The 19,486-nt window shown below is 35.3% G+C and overlaps 1 protein-coding gene and 1 non-coding gene across 7 annotated transcripts in view; both read right to left on the reverse strand.

Annotated features, from left to right (window-relative positions):
- Positions 1-19,486, reverse strand: part of Lrch2 (leucine rich repeats and calponin homology domain containing 2) — a 99,241-nt gene that overhangs the window by 45,570 nt on the left and 34,185 nt on the right. For all 6 annotated transcript variants that reach the window (XM_046420887.2, XM_058571663.1, XM_046420885.2 and 3 more), the window contains exons 6-11: positions 12,454-12,587; positions 7,276-7,363; positions 6,476-6,587; positions 6,182-6,279; positions 6,033-6,091; positions 3,883-3,993 (exon numbers count right to left, since the gene is read on the reverse strand). In XM_046420887.2, coding sequence (XP_046276843.1) covers positions 3,883-3,993; positions 6,033-6,091; positions 6,182-6,279; positions 6,476-6,587; positions 7,276-7,363; positions 12,454-12,587 — 602 coding nt within the window. The remainder of the gene's footprint in view (positions 1-3,882; positions 3,994-6,032; positions 6,092-6,181; positions 6,280-6,475; positions 6,588-7,275; positions 7,364-12,453; positions 12,588-19,486) is intronic.
- On the reverse strand, positions 11,391-11,463 carry Trnaa-cgc (transfer RNA alanine (anticodon CGC)). Its single transcript has one exon. It is a non-coding gene; the product is annotated as a tRNA-Ala (tRNA).

The following is a 19,486-nucleotide window of genomic DNA, read 5'->3' on the forward strand; positions in this document are numbered from 1 at the left end:
AATAGAGGGTTTTTAAAGAGGTGATTCAAAGGCTACATTCCAGGTATACCCAGTCAGATTGTAACAATCATTTCTTAGATCTTCTGGCACCCTCCCTAAAGTGTGAATTATTTTGGTCCAGATGTATGTGCTTAAGGACAGATAATCTTGGCCCTACAGTAGGGAAGAAGGGTAATCCTGTTTCCCTGAGGTTAGAGAGGGGTAGAGGTAGAAGAGGAAAACAAGACTAAAGAAACCAAAAAAAAAAAAAAAAAAAAAATATATATATATATATATATATATATATATATATATATATATATATATATATCTCCATTTTAAAATAAGCCTGAGCTGCAGAGCAGCAAGGGCCATATTCAAAGGATGAGGTAGACCACTGTTACATTTCCCCACTGTCAATTTCTATCTTCCTTTTCTGTGGATATACGGGCAATAAAATCTCCAGGCTGCTTCCTGTTGAGAGGGCAAAGTTGGGGGGAAGTGACCCGAAGTTGGGGGGAAGTGATTGTTCTCTATCAGGTAGGGCATGGACCAACAAGGGTATTTAGCATCAGGGCAGTCTAGAGGTCCATGGTGGAAGTTGGCGGGTGACTGGACAAGGCATACATAGGGCAGGGATCATGCTAGGACATCAATAAACGACAGAAAAGCATTATTTTTTTGTAAACAATTAGCACAAAAGCAATTAGTATCCCAGCCAGTGTCTGAAAACCATGAAGACAGTAACTCAAGTAAAGCTTAAGATGGGATCCAACATGCCACTGATTTGTGAGTGGAGGCCATTTAAGGCTTTAGAAACATTAGCAGAGTTGTTAGAAACGTGCACAACATTTTAGTTTTTTTAATGGCACAGGTGTCCCCTTGAGCTGTAGTTAAAATATCTTTCTCATTAGCATTAACTCTATATTTAGTAGAGGAATCCCATTAACTGCCATTTAGGGCTCTCTTAGTAAAGCTAGTTAGGGCTTTTGTGTGACACATTGCATCTTTTAGATCAATCTAAGGGATAAATATCAGGGCTAGATAATCATACCAGTGAAAAACATCAAGAGATTATTGTAAACATTTTAAGGCCTTCAAAAATTAGATATTATTACTTTAATATTGTAATTAATACTGCATATTAATATATAATCTAAAAAGTTCTTATATTCATGTGCTAACATCTATAACATTTTAGATGTGCTAACATCTAAAATGGATGATGAAGAAGAGAACCAGATCAGACAAAGATCACTTTTGCATACAGCTTGAAAATCACTATTGCATACAGAAGTTATTTAGGGACAACATAAAATTTGTAATTAAATTAATAGCTCCTCCTAGCTCTAAATCTGATTTAATTTTCAAGGGATTAGCTAATCATTAACAGTAAAACTGAGTACATACTATGTGCAAGGCACAATGCTACGTGCTATTTTGTATTAGTTAACAAAACTATCACAAAAACAAAACATATGAAACATAGCTATTCAGTCAATGTTGGTACCTAAGCTAAAAAGAATAATTTAAAGCACATGGATAGATGTAAAAGTAACATGATAAAAGTAGAAATGAAAAAATATAGAAATATTATATATGGCAATGTTAAAATCAGAACACTATGAGAAAATTAGATACTAGTGCGGGTTCTTAAAATATCAAGGGGCTGGAGATGTAGCTCAGTGCTAGAATATTTGCCTATAGTCTGTGCAAGGCCCTAGTTCTAATCCTCAGCACCACCATCAAATCAATAAATGAGCAAATGAGCAATATTTTCTTCCCATAATGATAAATTCAACTTCTGCACCTGCTAGGTAGAGGAGACAAAAACTCAACTAATTTTTAAGTTTCACAGAGCAGGTGGAGCAAGCCTCATCAAATCTCTTAAACCACTGGGGTAGCCAGGCTTGGTGGTGCACACCTGTAATCCCAGCAACTCAAGAGGCTAAGGCAGGAGTATCACAAGTGAAGGCCAGCCTAGACAACTTTGTAAGACCTTGTCTCAAAATCAAAAATTAAAAAGGGCTGGGAATATGGCTCAGTGGTAAAGGGTCCCTGGGTTCAATGCTCAGTTAAAAAAAAAAAAAAAAGAGAGAGAAGAGGGGAGGGGAGGGGAGGGGAGGGGAGGGGGGATAGTAGAGGGGAGTGGGGATAGTAGAGGATAGGAAAGGCAGCAGAACACAACAGACACTAGTATGGCAATATGTAAATCAATGGATGTGTAACTGATGTAATTCTGCAATCTGTATATGGGGTAAAAATGGGAGTTCATAACCCACTTGAATCAAAGTGTGAAATATGATATATCAAGAAATTTGTAATGTTTTGAACAACCAACAATAAAAAATTTAAAAAAAAAAGAAAGAAAGTTATGGGACAAGAAAAATATAAACTGGGACTGAGGATTCATTAGATATAGATAAGGTAAAGATTAATGATATTTTCTAGTATGATTTTTTAAATCTATAACATGCAGTAGCTATACAAAAATGATACTTAACTTGGTTTAATGGCTATTTATCTTATTGGCCATTATCCAGATTTCCCCTAAAAAGTAGCCCCTAAAGACCACATATTTGTCATTTGATAACTTTTAATGGTATTTTTCAAAGCATATTTAAACAAATACCAGTATATTTAAATGTGAAACTTCGAACCAGAGTTATATTATCCATAAATATTTATTGTCTTGAGCAAGTTGCATAAAATACTTATTATTATCCAGGCTAAATGTATCAAAATTATCTTAATTTACTCAAAACAAAACAAAAAACTCAGATCTTTATTATTTCAAAATTATAAATGCAAGCTGGTCATGGTGGTTCATGCCTGTAATACCAGTGACTTGGGAGGCTGAGTCAGGAGGATTGCAAGTATGAGGCCAACCTCAGCAACTTAGAGAGACCCTAAGCAACTTAGTGAGACTCTGTCTCAAAATAAAAAAAATTAAGCCAGGTTTGGTGTCATAGCCTGTAATTCCAGCAGCTCCAGAGGCTGAGGCAGGAAAATCTTGAATTCAAAGCCAGCCTCAGCAACTTAGCAAGGCCCTAAGCAACTCAGTGAGACCCTGACTCTTAAATAAAATACAAAATAGGGTTGGGGATGTGGCTCCGTGGTCAAGCGCCCCCTGAGTTCAATCCCCAGTACCAAAACAAAATAAAAATAAAAAGGGTGGGGTTATGGCTCAGTGATTAAGCACCCCTGGGTTCAATCCCCAGTACCAAACAATTTAAATAAACAAACAAACAAATAAATGTAATACTCTCAGTAAATGAAGATGGTAAAAATAGCTGACCCTTACCAACACATGAAACTTTTCCTGTATTAAAAATAAACTTGCTTTGATTTTATACTCATTCACACAATGTCCTCCTCACTGCCAACAACATGCATTTATAGAAGGCCTACGTAGAAGGGAAAATAGTTGCTGAGCAAGAAGCAGACAAAAGTGAATTTGTGGCACTCAAATCATCACAGTGATTTCCTCAACCACTATATGATTTGGTTCAATTCTAAGGAGTTTATACATATCCCCCCCAAAAAGTGGGTTTTTTATAATCATTTAAGAAAAAATGTTTACAATGTAAATGTTAATGTGAGCTAAAATAAGTATAAAAAATAAATCAGTCATTATGATTCAGCACACAAAAATAAATATAAGCAATTATTAAACACAGTGACCACATGAGTATATTCTATTAGTTGTACTGTAATTTTACATTTTTCTCCTTAAGTATTTCCTATTGTCTTTTAATAGTTAGTCTCAAGATCTTGGAATAGATCTTACAAGGGTATTATTGTTTACTTGAAATTTCATTTACTGTATTTTTTAATCTTTAAATGATCTGATTTAAAGATTATAAAATTTGACTATTTAAATTTCATTACTGTAAGGAATACCTGTTCTTCTGTTCTTGCTTCAATAACTGAGCAGCTATTTTCCTCAAATCAGTTACTTCCTTCAAATCATCATCATCTTCTTCTTCTCCAAGTAATTGTTCCTTCTCAACTCTAAAAGATAACACAAACATGGTTATCCACAAAGTAAAACAGTCTGTATCTTAGGTCAACTTCTAAAAATTGATAACATTTTTATTTACAATACCATGTGAAAGCTAAAATCTTTATATTCTTTATTTTTTAAATACTAAAATAAGAAATAAAAGAATATATAATATCTAAGGAAAACAAATCTATATTTTCTACTCATTATGAAATGTGGCATACTAGCTGTATTAATATAATTAATGACCAACAAATAATGAAGTCTACAACCATTTTTAAATTTCTGAAATGTGTAATGGCCACAGAAATTTAACAATGCATATTGCTCAGTTTTGAGTGTAGTAACTGCAAAGCTCTACATGGTCTGCCTTTATAAATAAATATAAACTGTCACGAAAATTTCTCATTTTATTAAGCCAGACTGCTTCTCTCGTTTATTTTGGTTTTAAAAAAACCTCCATGTAAAATGTTTAAAGGAAATGCAAAACAAGTTCAAATAAGATTTGCAAATTTACCAGAAAAATGCTAATTAAGATATATCATTTTTATCATTTAAAGAAAACAAAAAAAAAATTTAAATAAAGTTTTCTCTAAACTCTAGTTACTTTTATCTTAAAAGCATTTAATTTGGGGCTGGGGTTGTGGCTCAGCAGTAGAGTGCTTCCCTAGCATGGGCAAGGCCCTGGGTTCGATCCTAAGCACCACATAAAAATAAATTAATTAAAGATATTATTAAAAAGCATTTAATTTACTAAATCCTATCAGACCATGAGTTTTCTTAATCTTTACCACATCTTACATGATATGACACTGGTGACTCTCAAATTTAGGCAACTGTCCTTATTAGATAATGTGAGAAAGTAAAAGAAGAATGAAATCTTAAGGAAAAAAAAGAAAGCAATGTACCTCCTTACAGGGCATTTGAGGGGATTAATAACTGCCTAAAAAATTACCAGTGAGGGGCTCGGAATGTAGCAATGGTAGCGTATGTGCTTAGCATGAGTGAGGCCCTGGTTCCATCCTCAGCACTATGCCCATACCCCCAAAAGAAATTACTAATGAGGTCACTCAAAAGAAAACACAATGTAGAGAAAAAAGTATGGGGATCAGAGAAAGCTCAGTTCATGCCCTAACTACTAGTGGACATAAGAAGTTTTAGGTACAAAACAAGACGCCTCTGAACTTCACCTTCCTCATCTGTAAAAATGGGATCAATATCTACCCTGCTGGATTTTACTGAAGATTAAGTGGAAAATGTGTGAAAGCACATATAGTACTCATTCTGGAACATGGTAGGCATTCAATAAACATTCCTTCCTTTCTTCTTTCTTAATGTATTTGTTACCATGTGAATAACCTGAAATAATGACTGAAAAAATGTGGTAGATCATATTTCATAATTTCATAAAATGAAAGATAAAGATACAAACCACAATTATTTTTTTTAAAGAGAGAGAATTTTCTAATATTTATTTTTTAGTTTTCGGTGGACACAACATCTTTATTTTATTTTTATGTGGTGCTGAGGATTGAACCCAGCGCCCCGCGCATGCCAGGCGAGTGTGCTACCATTTGAGCCACATCCCCAGCCCCCACAATTATTTTAATAAAATATGAACATAAATATCCTTAAAATTGCTATAACCAGTGTGACAAAATGGAAAGTAGATTAAATCAAAAGACATCACACTGGAGTTCCAAACTCAATTTCCTTATTGGCAAAATAATGCAAATACCATCTATCTTTAAAAGGTGGATAAAGAATTCAAATGAAGCAATGTATGTGAAAGTATAGTTCTCATTAATAAAACAGAAAACATTATTATTACCCTTCAGGGCAGAAATGTAGTGTATATCTTACTTTCAACCTAAAGTTTTAGTATAATTTTAAGGAATCCAGATAGATGATATATTTGCAAATTAACAATCTAAACATAACAGAGAAATGGGCCAAAAATTCTTTTGAATGCTCTTTCAAGTAGGAATATGTAATGAATAGTTCAAGTACTTATAAATAACATCATTTTGAGAATTTGTGTCCTTACCTTTTTTCATTTCCCAATTCTTCATTTTTCTGAGATTTTTCAAAGCATTTTTCTTTCCCCTTATATGAAAGAAAATTATCACTTTAAATTGTATGGTCCACTTATGTAAGATGAAGGAGAACATGTAATCTATTCACAGTCTTATTTACCTTCAGCAAAGAGACAAATGATCCAATATGTGTATCTCCTTGTTCAGGAACTGCTACATCTTCTGTGTTGGGGTCAATAAAATCATACACCTCCTGGTCTAAGTATAGATTGATATTTATTTTAAAATACATACTAAATGCTCTGACACTATAGTGCTTAGAATAAAGTTTATTTTCTTAGTATAAGAGTTAGCTAAAGACATGATAAATTTTCAAAGTCCATTTTTAATAAAAGGCTCACTTTTAATAAGAGATATACACATGACATAAAATAGCAGACACCACATGAATTACCTTTCTGAGAATCAGGCTTGCTTCCTATTGTGTGACTCTCATTTCTTGATGTCTGCTCTCTATTTGATTCTGAAACTTGAGAGTGAAGGCTGATTGTATCATCATCTGATGGCTGAAAAGAAATGAGCACAAAATACAAAAAGAGGCATTTGAGGGACTGAGGCTGTAGCTCAGTGGTAGAATGCTTGCCTAGCATGTGTGAGGCACTGGTTTGATCCTCAGCACAACATACAAAAAATTAATAAACAAAGATATTGTGTGTCCATCTACAACTAAATATATACACACATATATGTGTGTGTGTGTATATATATATATAGGCAGCCAGGCATGGAGGTGCAGGCTTGTAATCCTAGCGGCTTACAAGGCTAAGACAGGAGCATCACGAGTTCAAAGCCAGCCTCAGCAATTTAGTGAGGTGCTAAAGCAACTCAGTGAGACCCTGTCTCTAAATAAAATACAGAATAGGGCTGGGGATGTGGCTCAGTGGTCAAGTGCTCCTGAGTTCAATTCCCAGTACCCAAAACAAAAAGAAAAAAAGAGGCATTTGAAACACACGACAAAGGTTATATTGCTTTAATCAAGCATGCAAATTATAAAATAATCACTTTACTTCTCCAGTTTTCAGATAAAAAATTAATAAGCTAAAGTTGACGTCTGCTTTAATAATCAGTATGTACTTTTTTTCATTTGAAATAATGATCATATTTTCAAATAAAGTCAAATGTGTGCAAATATCTCCATCTCAGAGTTCTAATAAAACTGTAAAACAAAACAGATCAGCGATGGAAAAGACTCACTTCTGTTGTAGACAATCGTTTCTCTCCATTATCACTTCCAATTCCAGAGTCAGGGCCATGATTTTTATTTGGATAAAAATCTTCCATACTATGAAAATAGAAATACTAAAGACAGTTAGGATTTTGTTCTCAAATAGATAATGCACACTTGATCTAAAACTTCCTTAGATAATACAAAATATATAATGATTGCTTATCTTGTGGTAGGAACTGGGCTAAGTGTATAATACCTTTAATATTTCTTGTGGGGGGCTGGGGTTGTGGCTAAGTGGCAGAGCACTCGCCTAGCACATGCGAGACCCTGGGTTCGATCCTCAGCATCACATAAAAATAAATAAATAAAATAAAGATATTGTATCCAACTAAAAAATAAATATTAAAAAATATATATTTCTTGTGAAAACTCAAGCAGATAAGTGAGGAAACTAAGGCTGGGGTAAAAATGGGGTAATTTACCCAAGGACACCCAACTTGCAAACCATGTGTAAATCTGATCCCCAGATTACCTAGCACTAAAGTCTCTGATATCAACTGGTACGCTTAAATTCCTCCTTTAATTTCAGTTTCATGCTTACAAAAACAAAAATTTATTTTTGTCTTTTCAGACGTATATCAATAAACTTAGGGAAGCATCTACAAAGTATCAGGCACTGTGCTTAATGTTTGAGATAAAATGAGATGAACAAAAAGTTTGCCTTCAAAGGGCTCTCAGCCCAGAAGGGAAATGAGTCTGTTTATATGTTAATGAAGCCTATGACAGAGGTAAATTAAAGTGCCAGGAGAAAAAAGAGAGATCAACTAATTCTCCTTGGTAAGGTTAGGAAAGGCTTTACCCAAGAAAGAGGTATTTGAGCTTAAACTTAGCAAATTGCTAGCATTTGCTGAATGTCTACACTGTGTTAGGAACTGGGCGAGCTGTACCTCATATTTCATACATAGTCCATATTTTTAAAGTTGCTTCTTTGTACAAATGAGAATAATAAAGCTTATAAAATTCAACTTTTAAAGGGGAAAACTCTAACATTTACTGATAATCATTTGTTGAACTGGTTGCAAAGTACACATTTAATTCACATAACCACCTTATGAAGTGGGTATGGTTAACATTTTAGATAAGGAAACAGGCTCAGAGATTTTAAATAAACTATACAAAGCCAGAGAAGATTTAAGATGTTAAACCATTATTAGAGCTGACTCTACAATATTAAATCTATGTACAAACATATACATGCATTTGTAATAGATGACAATGATAATAAGCTATTTGTTGAGAAAATATTATAAATAATGCATTGTGCTAAGTACTCTATATACATTATTTAATTTAATCCTAATAGCATTTGTGTGATTATTTTATTTTTACATATTAAAAAACTAAGGACCAGAGACATTAAGACATACAGTTGTTAAGAGTCAAAAAAGACCTTTAAAGCTATCTTTATGTCTGATCCCAAAAGCTAATACTGTATATGTAACTATTGTAATGCCTATTCATGTAGAGCAAAGAGTTTACAAAATAGATAAGGCATGGGAAGGCATTTTAAGTAGTGAGAACCATATAGCCACAAACCTGTATATGAAAGTAAAAGCACATATAATAATTTTCCAAATAGTTCAATACAGGCTATTAGTGGGAGATTAACACACCTGACTGCTGGAAGCCATCCATGAACTGTGCATGAAACAAATCAACATGGAAGCCAGGTGGTAGGAAAGTCTGGTATCTGGGAACTCCCAGCGGCACTCCTGCTGGTTTGAGATCACCCAGTACCTGTGATATCCTACGTAGCTCTGCTAGGATCAGCACTGCACTGGAGTTGGGGTGACCAGCTGGAGTCACACAGCCACACAGCCTCTCAGAGATGGATATAGCTTGTCAAGATGCCAATCAACCTGTTTGCAGCAAGACTACTCCCACTAAAACCTTATCCCTGCCTTTGATGTACTCTCCCTTAAATAAAGAACCAGAGCCACTTTCTAGTTGTTCAGTTCTAGCTTCCACCAGGACTGAAGGATCTATCAGGAGTTCTGCTTTCTCTTTAAATCTGATTTCTGGCTCTCTCTCGCGTTCTCTCTCTCTCTCTCTCTCTCTCTCTCTCTCTCTCTCTCTCTCTCTTAGTTGTTGATAGACCTTTATTTTATTTATTTATATGTGGTACTGAGAATTGAATCCAGTGCCTCACACATGCCAGGCAAGTGCGCTACCACTGAGCCACAGCCCCAGGCCCCTGTCTCCTTATTTCTTTACTATCTATTTCAGACTTTCATTTTCTCAGGTGGCTCACAACCTTCTGAGCAGGAAACTACCCTGGCAGGGTGCTAGCTGCCCCATGAGACCTGACAATCAACTCTATAGATCTGCACTGTCCAATATAGTAAGTGACTACTAACCATATATGGGTATTTAGCACTTGATGTGTGGCTAGTCCAAATTGAGACACATGATAAATATCAAGTATACACCACATTTCAAAGATTTCATATAAAAATAAGCATGTAAAATATTTCACTAATTTTGTATATTAATTAAAGATTTAAATGGTAGTATTTGATATACTGGGTTAAATAGAATATATTATTAAAATTAATCAGGGCTGGGGGTTGTGGCTCAGTGGTAGAGCACTCACCTACCACGTGCAAGGCCCTGGGTTTGATCCTTACCACTACATAAAAATAAATAAATAAAATAAAGGTATCATGTCTATCTACAACTAAAAAAAAAAACTCTAACAAATAAAAAGATCTCTTGATCTCTGGGCAGTATTGCAACAATATAAACTGATTTTTGTGCTTCCACTTCTGCTCACTTCCAGTCTATTCTTCTAAAAGTCAAATTAGTTGAAACAAATCAGATCAATACTTTATACTGTTCAATGACTTCCCTTTGTATTTTAAATAAAATTCAAACTTCTTGCCACAGACTACAAAGCCCCCACATGACCTGAGCCTGGACTACCTCTCCATAATCAATTTTTACCACTCTACCTTTCAGTCGCTCTACTAATCATTCTGGCTTCCTCTGAATACACTAAGTTCCTTCCCAACCTAAGGGAAGACACAGGTCATTTTTTTCTGCCTGAGTTGCTTTCCCCCTTACTCTTCACATGGCTGGATTTCTTCATTAGGATCTTTTTTTTTTTTTTTTTAAAGAGAGAGTGAGAGAGGAGAGAGAGAGAGAGAGAATTTTTTTAATATTTATTTTTTAGTTATTGGCGGACACAACATCTTTGTTTGTATGTGGTGCTGAGGATCGAACCTGGGCCGCACGCATGCCAGGCGAGCGAGCTACCGCTTGAGCCACATCCCCAGCCCTCTTCATTAGGATCTTGACTTAAAACTTCATCTTCCCAAAGAGACATTCCCTGACCACACTCTTGAAATATGGCCCTTTCCTTCATAGCACTATGATTTGAAAATTTATACATATGTACATATGTATAGATGCTCCTTGATTAATGTTGGTATTAAGTTCCAATAAACACATCATGAGTTAAAATATTTTAATTTGAAAATGTACTTAACACACCGAACCTACTGAACATCATAGTTTAGCAACACAGCCCATGGTAGCATATTGGTTGTCCACCCTCACAGTGAAGTGTCTGGGAGCTGTCATGCCCTTAATACCTTCTATTAGGCCCTGCCCCCCAACACTGTTGTATTGGGGATTAAGTTTTTAATACATGAACTTTGGGAAACATATTCAAACCAGAGCAAATGGCATGCACTTATACAAATGGTCCTTGATTTATTATGGTTCATCTTACCATTGTTCCAACTTTATGATAGTGCTTAAGCGATATGTGGATAGAAACTGTACTTTACATTTACTCACTGATTCATTCTCTACAAGATTGTAGGCTCCATGAGGTGCAAGACCAACATACAATGGCACTCAATAAAACATACCCTAAAATCTACCAGTAGGCATTCAAAAGGTATTTGTAATATAAATGACTGAATCAGTGAATGCCACTACTAAATTCATTTTAAAATAATGCATATTAATAGAGATTAGAATAGGTATTAACTTTAATTTTTATAGACTTGTTTGGTCCAATAGTGTTCATAATATTAAGCAAAATAATCTTTAGGTACTAATTTTTTTTTTTTTTTGGCGGTGCTGGGAATTGAACCCAGGGCCTTATGCATGCGAGGCAAGCACTCTACCAACTGAGCTATATCCCCAGCCCCCTAAGTCTAATGTTTAGATATTTAACACTACACAAGCAAGAGAAATAGTCAAGGAAAAAGGTCCTATTTGGAATTTAAGAACTTGTACTGTTACCAATAGTATTTTGGATACTGCCATTCCAAGCAATCTAAACTTTATCACATATGCAAAGACAAACCTTTAAATACTTTAGTCAGGGGCATATTCTCTCTTTCTGTAGTCTCACCCCATTCCAAGTTATATTCCATATCACTGCATAGAATTATATTTTCTTGGTGGGGTTCTTTTTTTGGGGGGGAACTGGAGGTCAAACCCAGGGCTTTGTGAATGCAAGGCAAACACTTTGCCACTGAGCTACATCCCAGCCCGAATTATATTTTCATAAAATCTTTCAGACTAACCTGCATCTTGAAAGGACGGATTATAAACAAATATAATTTACCATTTCAAAATCTCATAAGGAAATCATCAAAATCATAAGAAATGTCAATGACATATCATCCTTGATCAGTCCTAAAGAATATAACAAAGGGGATGAGGATGTAGCCCAGTAGTAGAGCACTTGCCTAGTATGCGCAAGACCCTGAGTTCCATCCCCAGCATCATACACACACACACACACACAAAAGAATATGACAAAAAGAAAAAACACCATGCTCTTCCACCAAACTCAGTTTGAAGTAAAATTGTATTTGCTATTACAAATGTAGAATACAGAAATCACAAAAGTAAATTAACAGTTGTTATAGCTGAGAAATTGGTGATTCTGCAATATAATGTCAAATGTTTACATTTTCACTGCTAAAATAATAATAATTATCTGAGAAAATCTCAGATTTATTCTAGTATCTTAGAAGTTCATTCTCTGATGGTGATATTTAGCTTCAGAAATACTGATTTTACCACTGGGCCAATCAGCCTAAATATACTCAGTACACTTAAGATTAATAAATATCTTTAAAAAAAAGTGAAAACAAAAAGAGACTATAAAAACATTATATTACCTGTCTGTGAGAGGCTGAGAGGGCATTCTTTTACTCAATGATGGAAGATCCAGGGAATCTGGTTTCTTATCCATTCTACAACATGCTTGGATATGTAAGTACTTAAATATGTGTACTTTACCCTTTAAACATATCTGTTAAAAAAAAAAAAAAAAAAGAGATGTATTTATTATACAGCTCAAAAATATAAATGGGAATTATCAAGTTATTTATTTTAATAATGTCAAATTATGTTATGATATAATAATCTTAATTGATACTTTGCATATTTAAAGAGTTTGTACATCTAACATTACATGGAAAAATTGAACAATACTGACACCAATTAAATGCTATTGATATCTCTGTTCTTATCAAAAAAGTTAATTTTTCTATAATTTACTCAAGCTTTCTCGTTAAAAGCAGAATGTACAAACCACTAAACGATATAAAAATTGACAACACATGAAAGTTGCCCTTATTAGAAAAAGAAGAAAAAGAAACAAACTATTCACTGATTTGGTGATAACAGAGCAAAATATATATATATATATACATATATATATATATAATTTTTAAGGTAATCTCATAAGAACCACAAAGATGTTTGGTATGAACACTGAAAGAAAACTAAAATAAAAATAATGTAAATAAAGAGAAAGTGAATTTGTTGAAAGGTATAATGATAAGATTGATTAGAATAAAATTAAAAAAAAAAACATTGGTCAGTTCAATTGAAAAATTATTTTTTATTAGTTATGAAGGAAAGAAATAACAAGGGGTAAAAAAAACTATGTGAAAGAAGGTATTTTGTGTAAAACTGATGGAAAATGAGAAGCAAAGAAATTGTAAGTAATCTTTACAAAGGTTATTTATTTACAGTCATTATGAGTGACATCAAATAAATATTTCCCAAAATTTTTAATAAAAATATCTTGTTTGATGGGTTCACATAACCTTACCTCACATGCAAAAATAATCAACAAAGTGGTACATATACACAATGGAATATTACTCGGCCATAAAGAAGAATAAAATCTCATTTGCCAGTAAATGGATGGAACTGGTGACTATCATGCTAAGGGAAATAAGCCAATCCCAAAAAACCAAAGGCTGAATGTTCTCTCTAATATGAGGATGCTGACTCATAATAGAGGAGAGAGAGGAGTGGAGGTTCACTGAACTGGACAGGGAGGAATGGGAGGAAGGAAGAGGGATGGGAATGGGAAAAACAGTAGAATAAATTAAACATAAATCTCCTATGTTCATATATAAATATATGACCATTGTAACACCACATCATATACAACCACAAGAATGGGAAATTATATTCCATGTATGTATGATATGCCAAAATACATTGTACTGCTAAAAATAACAAATAAAAAAGAAAGAAATCAACAAAGACAACTACATAGCTGGAGCAGTGGCACATGCCTGTAGTCCCAGTGGTTGGGGAGACTAATGCAGGAGAATCACGAGTCCCAAGCCAGCCTCAGCAATTTAGTAAGGCTCTAAGCAACTTAATGAGACCCTATCTCAAAAAAATTCAAAATAAAAAGGGCTAGTGATGTGGTCCAGTGGTTAAGCACCCCTGGGTTCAATACCTGGTAACCAAAAAAAATAAAAATAAAAATTATACCAGGCATGGTGGCACATGCCTATAATCCCAGCAACTCAGGAGGCTGAGGCAGGAGGATCATTGAAAGGTTGAAGCCAGTCTGGGCAACTTAGCAAGACCCTGTCACCAAATAAAAACAAAAAAGGGTGGGGTTGTGGCTCACCGATAAAGCATCCAAGTTCAATTTCCAGTATCAAAAAGAAAAAAAAAAAGTGGGGCATGGTGGTGCAAGCCTGTAATCCCAGGTGCTTGGGAGGCTGATGCAGGAGAATCACGAGTTCAAAGCCAGCCTCAGCAAAAAGCAGGGCACTAAGCAACTCAGTGAGGCCCTGTCTCTAAATAAAATACAAAATAGGGCTGGGGATGTGGCTCAGTGGTCCAGTGCCCCTGAGTTCAATCCCTGGTAACCGCCCCCCCCCTTCAAAAAAGAAAGAAAATTATAATTCCAAGTAAAAGATGTTTTAGGTAATTCTCATAGATACTAGGTCTGATTCATTACTGAAAAAAATTCATTTGAAAGGAAAATAAAAAGGAGTTATTAGGATATAAATACATTACCAATTAAAGTGTGCTAAATAGTATCCCACTAAATTGTTGAGGATCTTACTAAGTTGCTGAGGCCAGCCTAGACCTTGCAATCTTCTTGCCTCAAATCACTGGGATTACAGGCATGTGCCCAGCCTTTCTTCCCATTTTTGAGGTGGTCAATTCCCCTTCTTCAAACTGACTGGCTGCTCTCTAGGCCTAAGACTGATACCTGTCAATCTTAGATGTGAGAAATTCCTGTTTTAGGTTACTCCCTCATTTTGGCATAGCACATCCTGCTACTTCCTAAGAATGGTAGCATGGGAATTAAAATGTCTGAGACTTTGCATGTTTGAAATATTTTTCTACCTAACATCTGATTGACAGTTTGAATGTAGAAAGTTGGAGTTATTCTCTCAGTCTTTGAAAACATAATTTTAATGTCTCCTAGTTTTCTGAGCTGCTGCTAAGAAATTATTCTGATCACCACACCCATGAATGTTGAGAGCCACAGCCAAAGGGGCCCCAGCAAACTTCCAGCTGCCAGCTAATGATTGGCTCACATGGGCCCCAGCAAACTTCCAGCTGCCAGCTGATTGGCTCCTTTGCTGTGATGCTCATTGGGCTGTTTCCCCGCCCTTTCAGACCACGGAGCTGCTCATTGGGGGACTCTTTTGGCTCTGCCCACGCGACCCAGCCAATCGGCCTTATCCAATTTACGTCTCCTAATAACTTCTGAAAGTCGTTAAGTGATTTGAGTTGATCTACTCGTATTTGAATTTTTGGTGGACGGACCATGGTTGAGAATAATAGAACTCCTAAATAATTAATTGGAAAATTTAATTGTACTTTATCTATTGCTATCTCTAGATTACAATTTTTTAATAAGTTTGTAAGTGTGGCATAACATTCTAGCAATGTGTTTTTATCTTTGTGTGCTAATAATACATCATCCATATAGTGAAATATTTGTAGTTCAGGATTTTGATTTCTAAGTGGCTGGATTACTTTGTTAACATAAATTTGACACATAGTTGGGCTGTTAGCCATCCCTTGAGGGAGTACTTTCCATTCATATCTCTGATCAGGACCTTCATGATTCAGTGCAGGGATAGTAAATGCAAAACGTGGACTATCCTCAGGATGAATTGGATTTGAAAAAAAAAAAAACAATCTTTAATATCTATAACTAAAACATACCAGGTTTTTGGCAAAGCAGACAATTGAGGAATCCCCGATTGAGCAGGTCCCATAATAACCATCTCATTATTAATGGCTCTTAAATCTTTCAATAATCTCCATTTACCAGATTTCTTTTTGATGACAAAAATTATGGGGAGATACAGACTGTGTCACATAAATGTGTTCCAAATTTCCCTTCTTTATTGCCCCCACCCTGGTTTTACTGAAGTATGAATGACAAATAAAAACTTAATATATCTTAGTGCATAATGTGATGTTTTGATTTATGTAAACAGTGTGAATTTACTGAAACAAAACTAACATACCCAACACCTCACATAATTATTTTATTGCATATATTGTGAGAACACTTGAGGGCTACTCTCTCAGCAAATTAAAAGTTTATAATACAGCATTATTGACTACAATCATCAGATTACACATTAGGCCTATAGTACTTATTCATTTTTAACTACTGAAGAATAGTATCACTTGATTCTTATCTCCCCTTTTCTCCATCTCCCAGCCCTTTGTAACCATTTTACTCTCTGCCACTTTGAGTTCACCTTGCTTTTTGATGATTCCTTATATAAGGAGGGTATCCAGTATTCGTCAATGTTTGGCTTATTTCACTTAGCATAATGTCCTCAAAATTCATCCATGTGGTTGCAAATGGCAGGATTTCCTTCTTTTTGAGGGCAGAATCATATCCCTATCTTATCCCTATCATATCCATATCTTTACTATTGTGAATAATGCTTCAATGAATATGGGGATATAAATAACTATTTCTTTTGAATATTGTGATTTATGAGAAATAGTTAGCCTTATTCCTATTTTATTTTCTTTTTTTGAGGTGGGGGTACCAGGGATTGAACTCAGGGGCACTCGAACACTTGAGCCACATCCCCAGCCATTTTTTATATTTTATTTTGAGACAGGGTCTCTGAATTGATTAGAGCCTCACTAAGTTGCTGAGGCTGGCTTTGAACTCGTGACCCTCCTGCCTCAGCCTCCCAAGTCTCTGGGATTACAGGTGTGGATCACAATGCCTGGCCTTATTCCTATTTTCTGGCTCACAGTTCCTAAAACCTTTACAGAATTTCTTAAGTGTCCTGTCCTATGGCATGAGAGAACCTTGGAGAGAATCATAGAATAAGGGGTTGGTAGCCAGGGGAAACAACCATGTGATTAGAGTTGGAATTTCCAGCCCCACCCCATCACCACCCATCACCAGCAAGGGGAGAGGGAGAAATGAGAGGGGATTAAAGATGAGTTGATCACCAATGGCCAATGACTTAACCAATCATGACTACACATTTAAGCTTCCATAACAAATACAGGGTTCAGAAAGCTTCCAGAATGTTGAATATGTGGAGATATCTGGAGGGTCATCCATTCGGAGAGAACATGGAAGCTTCACATATACCTTGCCCTATGCACTTCTTCTCTCTCACTGTTCATTTGTATCCTTTGAAATTTTTTTATAATAAACCAGCAATAATAAGTAAAGTCTTTCCCTGAGTTCTAAGAATCACTTTTAAAAAAATCAATCAAATCTGAGAAGGGGGTCATGGAAAATGGACTTATAACAAGTGGGTCAGAAGTATAGGTGCACAGTCGAGTGGGATTGAGACCAATGGGATCTAAAGCTATCTCCAGATAGATAGTATCAGAATTGAATTGAATTGAATTATAGGACACCCAGTCAGTGTCTGTGGTGAGAAACCCCCCCACAATTTGGTAAGCAGAAGTTAAATAATCTGCATTGGTAATTTGAATAAGAAAAATACTTTTTTTCTATCACTTGAAATTATATACCTAGAAATGGGGTTGTAAGATCACATGGTAGTTCTATTTTTAACTTTTTGAGGAAGCTCCATACTATTTTCAATAATAGCTGTATCATTTTATAATCCTACAATACTGTACAAGGATGCCCTTTTCATTATATCCTCACTAACATTTGCTATCTTTGGACTTTCAGTAAAAGCCATCCTAACAGGTGTAAGGAAATATCTCATTGTGGTGGCATTTCCTTGATGATTAATGATACTGAGAATCTTTTCATATAGTTCTTGTCCATTTGCATGTCTCCTTTAGAAAAAAAAAATCTATTCACATCCTTTGCCCATTTTTAAATTGTTTTTTTTCCTCCTACTGTTACTTAAATTCCTTATATAATTTAGATATTAACCCCTCACAGGATATATGGTTAACAAATATTTCTGGATATCTACAATGCAAAAAAATTTAATAAGTCCTCATTTGCTTCAGTGGAAGGCTTTCAGTGTTTTGGTCTATCTTTCATCTTTGAAATTATTCCTGAAACGTTTAGTGATCTTTGGCTATCTGTTCATTTTCAAGAGCGAAGCATTAAAAAGCCAACTGGAAGCTCCAGGTACATGGGGGAAATTTACTTGTAAGCTTCCATCTATCTGGTAATCAAACGGGGACTGGTCATTTCATCAGGTAACACTAAAAGATCAGTGTATAGATAAGTCTTTTCTCCTGGTTCAATCGGTTTACTACAGAAGAAATGTTTCAGTCCTGACTCAAATACCCAAGACAGGCTCTGGGCATTCCAGGATCCAAGTAGTTGAAGTCTACTGTAGGGTCCTGACATTTAGCATGCAAGCATTCACTGTTTTCAGCATAGGGTCTCACTTCTGCCTATAGCTGTACCTGTATGACTGAGTCCCCATAACAAAATTAGTAACTTTTTTTTTTCACTTATAGGATTCTACCCTCCTTGGATCAAATTTTAAAAAGCCAAGTGGAGCACACACTTTCCTTCCTCTGGTCAATCTGACCAGACCCCCTATTCCCATTCCTATAACTATCAATTGCTAACTTTGTTATCTTTGCTACAGAGAATGAAGGAAGGACGTCATAGTCTGATTTACAAACTTGATTTGCAGAAACATAGGTTGCTCAATGATCCACCAGATGATCCACCAAGAAGTCTAAAACTTTGGGGCTGTGATTGTGGCTCAGTGGTAGAGTGCTTGCCTAGCATGTGCAAGGCACTGGGTTTGAGTCTCAGCACCACATATAAATAAATAAAGGTCCATCAATAACTAATAAAAATATTTTTTAAAAGAAGTCTAAAATTCTTGATTTTATTAAAAACTTCTAAAACTATCAACTTCTTCCCTGGGCTCCACCTTCTGTGTCCTTCTCCCTTAAATATCCCATAATCGTGCTTGCTAGGGAAAAGAGGAATTTGAGGTCCTGTTCACCAACCTTTGGGTTTGTACATTCTTGATTAAACTTTCTCTACTCCAAGCACTAGTATTCAATGTTTGCTGCATATCAGGCACGTAAATATGATTTTCGGGGTTGGTAACACTTGGTGCCACTGACTCTGGTTTTCTTAATAGTTGTGCTATCCAATATGGTAGCTACTAGCCACATGTGGCTATTCAAATTTAAATCAAATTGAAATAAAACTAAAAATTCAGTTTTCTGTCACTCTATATACTTGCAAATACTCAATTGTCACGGTGGCTACCATATTGGACAGTACAAATACAGAACATTTCAATCACCATGGAAAGCAATAATGGGCAACATTTTTCTAAATATTATACAAATTTCAGGCTTCTGCTGAGGGAAGGAGTGAATCATTTGGCCTCTGCACTAAGGAAAAATATCTAAGGATCTACCTGCTCAAGGTAAATTCTAGACTTCTGCTGCGGCAAGTGAGGGGTAGTCATGTAGTTA

Source organism: Marmota monax, unplaced genomic scaffold (genome assembly GCF_021218885.2).
Source record: "Marmota monax isolate L192 unplaced genomic scaffold, Marmota_monax_Labrador192_F-V1.1 WCK01_AAM20220418_F8-fsc00050, whole genome shotgun sequence".
Lineage (NCBI taxonomy): Eukaryota > Metazoa > Chordata > Mammalia > Rodentia > Sciuridae > Marmota > Marmota monax.